The 7382-nt window shown below is 43.0% G+C and overlaps 1 protein-coding gene across 1 annotated transcript in view; it reads left to right on the top strand.

The window, feature by feature from the left end:
- Positions 1–3314: 3314 nt before the first annotated feature.
- The window catches only part of itga7 (integrin, alpha 7), a gene marked incomplete at both ends in the record, with an annotated part of 63885 nt that continues 59817 nt past the window's right edge, over positions 3315–7382 (top strand). Inside the window, 4 exon segments of the mRNA XM_080728237.1 lie at positions 3315–3353; positions 5894–6025; positions 7085–7282; positions 7284–7294. Coding sequence (XP_080584363.1) covers positions 3315–3353; positions 5894–6025; positions 7085–7282; positions 7284–7294 — 380 coding nt within the window.

Raw genomic sequence — 7382 nt, 5'->3', positions numbered from 1 at the left:
AAAATAGATTTTCTAACTTAATTAGTAGAAAATGTCTCCAACTGATTTCGTTTTTTTTTTTTTTTTTTTTTACTTTTCATGGTACTAGCTACACGTAGGGGTGTGTCTGCCTATGCATGCATTGCACTGTACTAATTTATTTTTTTCCTTTTCCTTTGTCTTACCGATTAAACCTCTCACCCATTAATATTTTCTCCCTATATTTCACACTTATAATAGCCATAATAGTCTGCAAAGACTATTGGGACGTCAGTGGTGATTACCATGATGTCCAGCAATGTTTCTACTCGGGGAGCAAAAACTTGTTCTGCTGTGGAGACTGCAACAAAAGATACTGCTGCTCTGATGCTAAACGTCTTCTGACTGAAGAGGAACAAGACCACTGTCCTCAGAGGTATGGTGTATGTATGGTGTACTGCATGTGGATTTCAGTATACTAAGTATACTTGGCATTAGACTTTTTCAATCACAGTACAGCAGGGGTTTTCCAAGCCCAGGCACCCTGGTTGTGATAATATTTGGAATTTATGCTACAAGCCCTGAACCAGTATGGCTCCTTTGCCCAGAGAAGTTATCAAATGTAGCACTGGTGCCAAGTAATGTGATTTACAGAATAAAAATTCTTTCAGATGTTGTCATCATCTTATATTAATTAATAACACAAAATAAATAGGCTAAAAAATGTTAGATCATAATGTTATCCTAACCTAAAGGTAATAGTAAAATCTGCCATAAATATAAGGTGCTGGGAGTGAAAATTATGAATATAATGTAGTGGTACCTCGGATGAAAATATATTTATAGGGGTACCCTGAGTCAAAAGGTTTGGAAACCCCTACAGTACAGTATACTGTAAGGACCAGTCTTCCAAGCAATGGCATTAGTTAATTTGACAACCAATGCACTTTTTGACTTCCTTAATGCCAAGGAATACTTAACAACCAACTGAGGCTTTGATGTTTAATCAATGGATTATTAAAAAGAATATATAAATATATTTTTCTTTTTGTCTCCAGGAGAACAAGTAAAACTCCTTACATCATTGGTGCTGTGGTGGGCAGTCTCCTCCCTATCATCATCTGTGTGGGTCTCATCATTTGCTGTGTGTCTCCATGCTGCCTCCTGTACAAGAAGTGTCGTGGAAATCACATTCGTAATCGTAGGCCTCAAAGTAAGGCTTGCTGAACCAAATTGGACGGTTTGATTTCTGGTTTAGTTCATCAGTTTAGGTTGACGTCTCTTAATTCATCATCTGTACTTATAATGTAGATTCTCCTAGTTCCTATGAATGGGAAGTTAAGTTAGTATTGCATATTTTGTTTGGGTGACACTCAAGCACTACAACAACAGTGACTACATCGACTCAAGTGCACACTGACATTACTTAAGAGCATTTAATGTAATCCATAAGAGCTGTCATTACCCAAAACGTGCTCAAACTAGTTCAGCAACAAACGGTGCAGGCTAAAAGTTGATGGTGATCTGTGACTCAGCGGTATAGAATCTCTTCCTGTTTTGGTACAGAAAATAGATTTGAATAATATGTAGACCTATTACACTCTACAAATCAGTGCCAAAATGTGGGAAATGTATTTAACTGATTGTCAGCAGCTAAACTCTGAATAGGTGCTTACTGTTACATGACAAACTAAGTAAGACTATGACTTTCTCCAGATGTGATAAACGCCACCACTGAGACCACATTAATCACCACACCCCAGCAACCACCTGCCTCACCGGGACATCCACAGTCATCCCAGGGAGGGCACGTTCCAGTCTACCCATCTATGCCTCTTCAGCCAGGCTACGGAGTCCAGCCCATGCCCCAGGGCTATGGGACCGTGTTGCCCATGCCCTCAGCACCACCTCCATCATATATGGAACTTGGTATGTTTTGCTTAGTATTATAACATTAGTATTAGAATGTGCCGCTTAGTATTATAACATTAGTATTAGAATGTGCCAGTGGTAAATTATTGCCAGTAGGGCATCTTACTCTTAAGGACTTCACTTGTTTACTGCACTGTGTGTGCCATACTATTTTGTATGATTTCAACTTCTAAGAAAGAAAGAAAGAAAACAAAATACAAGTTATTTTTCAATTGTCTTCTTTCTGTAGGTGGTTCAGGCTACTCGTCACCTTCAGGACCATACAGCCACGCTGCGTTCAGTGAGGGGCATCCAATGTACCCTTTACAAGCACCTATGAAGCCCAGCGAACCAACACCATTCTCAGATGAACGGGACATTCCACCCTCCTACAACCCTTCATATTCAAAGAATGCATACTAGACCACATCAACACAACTTTCACCCTGTCTTTACCCAGGTTAGAATACTACCATTTGCCCTTTTGCGAATTACAGATGTTTTGACAGGATAGAAAGAAATGAAACACGGCTACTGAAGAGGAAGTGGTTAGTAGCCTAGATGTAATAGAAATGAAGTAATGAAACTCTACATTACCAAAAACAGCCCTGCTTTAACTACATGTAGTCTACTGTATGTGTGTATACACAGATTGCATGTATCACCAAGTTCCACAAGGTGGCGATAATTGTACATAAATATAATTTGGCTGGCAGTGAATCTCCACTATATTGCTATTTATTGTCTTTAGTCTCTAGCTGGCACATCATATGCATATAATGTGTTTTTTATATGCTTATTTAATAAAAAGAAAAAAAAGATGTGTATAGGACATTTTGTTTAAAATGTTGCTTGTTCTTTTCTGATGAAGATGATAAAAACAAAACTGATTGCTGACGACAAGAAACATTCTAATCTATGAGATATGCAATGCTCTTGTAGCACTATTTAATGGTTAGTATTGGTAAGTGGTTAGTAATAATGGATTGCTATAATAATGCAATCCATTATTTAATGGTTAGTAGCCTAATAACAAGCACCATCTTCTCTTATCCACGAGTTTCCAACGCCCCATAGTGCATTGCGCAGACGTCTGCACCGAGCTTCCGGCGCCGATTTGCAAGCTCACAACGGGTTGCATCTGCGACGCGACGTGAGCTTGTATGTCTGCTGTTAAACCCGGAAGTTTGGTCCCGATGGTCTCCAGTAAACTCCCGTGGAAACTTGTGGATAGCAGTTACCAGCTACCGGTATATGAATTAATCAAAACAGTGCTGACAACGGGATTTACACTTTGTCATATGATGCTGTTTCATGCCAGAAATAGACAACCTACAAGCTCACAGTGCTTCGCAATGCATCGAGTTGTGTGCTTGTAGATCTGTTATTTATGGCATGCGGCACCGTCGTACGGCGGAGTCTAAATTAAGCATATCTCAGCAGTGATGGGGGCTAAAGAGGGAGTGTGGAAAATGACCCTGCCTGTAAGTGCTGCCATCTAAAATAAGCTGCCTCTCCTTGAAGTGTGTCTCAGACTGCTAATGGGACCGTGTGTTGCGATGCATGTGTCACGAACAATCTGGCATGATAGTCTTTACAGCTAGGCATCACTATTGTTCCCCTCCTTTCCCTTTCTTCTCCTTTTCTCTCCTCTTCTCCACCCCTCCCTGTGAGTGGGCTTTGTTCTCTGTCCATGGGCATCCTCGTCTGGCCTCCTGCCCATGGTACCATTAAGACATTTTCAGCATTCTCTCAAAGAACCCACTCCATTCCTGCCTTTTCTCGCTCTCTCTGGAATCATGACTGGGTTGTTTTTATGTCAGGCCAAAGTTAGTTGCATGCAGTATGATACATGAATAATTGATTCAGGCCAGTTGTCATCTGCATGCTGGCTTGTGGTGCACATTTTTGTCAAAATTAAAATGTTGCCACTGACATACTAAATGAGTGGATAATAATATTACCATAAACACATTAAGAGACCTGAATGACCATAACAGGTCTGTAACTCAGTGTTCAAATGGAACCATTTGCTTCCATTTCAACACTCTCAGAGTTATGGTGGTCCTTGAAAATAAAACCTTTGAGACCCACTAGCTACTAGTGGACTAATAATGTGCCATAGTGTCGTAGTAAAGTGTCATACATATTCTGAAGAAAACCTGGAGAACATTATAATGGTGTGTAAAAAAGGAAATCTAAAAATTGCCACGGATAAGACCAAGTCTTTACCACTGACACATTTGTCTGTGTACGGACGTATTGACGACCCCTGGATCAGGCCTGCACACTGCAGATGACTGGATTACCTGTTTGAATCCAATTTTCTTTTCATCAGATTTGAGATAATAATCAGGGACTCTTTAGGTGAGTGTGGAAGTGAGATTGTGATTGTGACCTTCATAAATAATTATAATATAATTGTGCATTACATTCACCCATTCACAATTCTCATTCATACACCGATGGCAGAGGAAACCCCTAATACATTGCAGCCTAATACATTGCACATATCTGGAATTTACCCATCTTGTAGAAGCATTAATACATTAATACAGGTCAGGGGCAGGTAGTGGTTAAGTGTCTTGCTCAGGGACACTTCGACACGTAGACTGGGTGAGCCAAGGGTCAACGGTGACTTTCCGATTCCACACAGCTTCTACCCACTCTGCTACAGCTGCCCCTGTAGATGACAACAGCCTCTATAGTGACAGTCCCATGGCTCAGTTCTTCAACATGCTTTGTTGAACAATGGGTGCGGTGTCTCCTCCTTACATGCTTGGAAAGAGACATGAGCACAAAGTTTACACTCCTCAGATTTGCAATCTGTTCCATTTCTATGGATAAGGGCTGACTTGCACCCAATGCAAATACAAGTGTCTGAGCTCCTATTATGATAAAGGTGTATTTAGTTGCCCAAGGTTTTAGAGATCACCCAGAAACATGTAAAAGATTGAGTGATAAGGACAGTTCCTAAAACGCAATATCCTAATAATGCACCAGATGGAGTGAACGTGATCCCTTGCAGATACAATTAAAGTTTATATTTATAGTTAGTTTTATTCCTGTACCGCTTACAGGCAGCAGAGGGCACATACATGCTAAGTGGATCAAAAGAGAAATCTGCACACAAGAGCATGCTGCACCAAGATATGCAAAACAAGAAAAGCAAACAAACAACATTTGACCAGACTTTATCTTTGAAGGTGCATGCTGTAACAAAGAGACACTTATAAACCAAAACCAAATATCAGTTTTCTCTGAAAGCAAATCAATTGCTCAATTGGAATGAAAAAGTAGACAACAACACTGTTGTCAATCACACTGACAAAAAGTGTTTTGGGTGCTGAGTGTGAGGTTTATGGGTGCGGAACAGTTGAGGTGACCAGGTTCACAGACAGCTGCACAGACGGACACAAGACAGGACCAGAAATCAGCAGCTGTGGACAAGACATGGCATCTTATGAAACAATGCAGGGAGGGCATGACTTAACCCTTGACTCTGCTGCACTGAAACATTAGACCCCAGCAAAAGGGCTTCTGTAAACAGTAAAACCCTGAGTGTTCGTTTAAGTCAATCCAACATCTAACTAGATGGACCGGCTCTATCTGGTTGCATTCATAATTTCTCAGAGTTAGAAATTGATCCATTAACGGAGGATATTACTGTGCTTGAAATATTCTATTGATTGATTGATTCATTGATTGAATATTTTATTGATCAATAATGTAAACAGCATGTGGTATAGTCAAACAGAAGGTCAGCCATCAACAGTGCATGGTAAGTAGTGGCTTATAAGATACTATATTTGACCTAGCTGTGTATTTAGTATTCTTTGTTGGAAGTTTTCAATTTTCATGATTATGTCTCCCGGCTAACATTGCTCTGTCTGTCACAACACCCACAGCTCTCCTACGCCTTTCTATTCAGAAGACCTGAAGGTCTGTAATAAAGTTTACTGGGTCACTGTGCACATTTCGGCTCCTTTTGTCTCACAAATTCATTCCACATCGCCGCCACTAGAAGTTAGACATCAAGGGCCCTTCAAGCTCATGGTTCCCAGAGAAAACCCTGAAAGTCATTGAGCACCTCCATCCCCACCAGAGCATCTATCTGCATCCTCTGTCGCCCAAGGCGGCTGTGGCTCAGGAGCAGGTTGGCCAATGATCCGCGGATCGGCGGTTCAAATCCCGGCTCCTCCTGTCCACATGTCGAAGAGTCCTTGAGCAAGACTCTGAACCCCAAGTTGCTCCGGGTGAGTTGGTTGGTGCCTTGCATGGTTTCCGTCCGCTATCGGTGTATGAATGTGAATGGGTGAATGTAATGCACAATCTATGTAAAGCGCCTTGGATGAAGGCTCTATACAAATGCACTATTTACATTTACTCTCTGTCCATCTTCCAGGGACGTGCAGGCAATACAGTAGGATATCTGTACAGTAACCGGTGTCCAGAGAAAGTGATGCAGTCTGGACCGTGTGAGCTCAACAGATAAAACAGTCTGCTGTCTTTTCAACCTCTCCCTATTCAGCGGCGTCCAAGTATCTTGACAACCTTGCCTGGTATTTTGGCAGCAGTCCCTTGAGTGTTGATGTCAGCTGAGAGGGGAGCAGGAGGTGGAGGGGTGCATGTGCGTACGTGTGTGTGCGCGCGTGTGTGCGTGTGTGCGCGTGTGTGTGTGGTGTGTGGTGTGTGGAGGGTGGGGTGGGGGTTCTGGTGGTGGTGCAGTGGGGGGGGGGGGGGGGTAGAGAGGGATTGAAAGAGAGGGTAGGGGAGGAGTGAGCAGGCTATTCAAGGCACTTGTCCGCTGTATCCCTCAGTCACACACAGAGCAAGCAGGGAGAACACAGAGGAGGGGGGAGGCACGCACACACACATCCAGAGAGGAGACGCACGCTCGTGCTGCTCTCACACACACACACTCACACTCACACACTATGCTAGTCTGCACACTGCCACATTTTCTCAGGCTGCACCGTAGACTGACAGCAGCAAACGGAGTTGAGAGCCAGAACAGCACAGAGAGATAGAGACAAGACTGGAAACAAGGCAGGACATCTACACAGGCTTGAGAGTGGAGAGGAAAGGAGAGGAGAGGTGAATCACGCTGGACTTCTTCCTTTTTCTCTCTTTTCTCCTGGCCTGGGGGGGCCACAAAGGGATTATAAAGCGTGCTGCTCTCCTCTTGAACTGGACTTGCTCCTCCGCTGAGAAGGAGCTGCACTTTGCCATGGCAGCCCCGCCAGTGCAACATGGTAGCACCTCACCTTGTCCCTGTCTTTGGATACTGCTGACTCTGCTGGGCCTGACCTCTGGCTTTAACCTGGATACTGCCCACACTCTGCACAAGTTGGGAGACAGAGGGACCTTTTTCGGGTTCTCTTTAGCACTTCACCAGCAGCTTACCCCAGAGCCCTCAGAGCTGGTGAGTGGATAAGAATACAGTAGAGAGAGAGAGAGAGAGTGTGTGTGTGTGTGTGTGTGTGTGTGTGTGTGTGTGTGTGTGAGTTCCT

Source organism: Nannobrachium achirus, assembly GCF_963921795.1.
Source record: "Nannobrachium achirus genome assembly, chromosome: 6".
Lineage (NCBI taxonomy): Eukaryota > Metazoa > Chordata > Actinopteri > Myctophiformes > Myctophidae > Nannobrachium > Nannobrachium achirus.
Note: the sequence above shows the minus strand (reverse complement) of the source record. Positions and strands in the feature narration are given on the sequence as shown.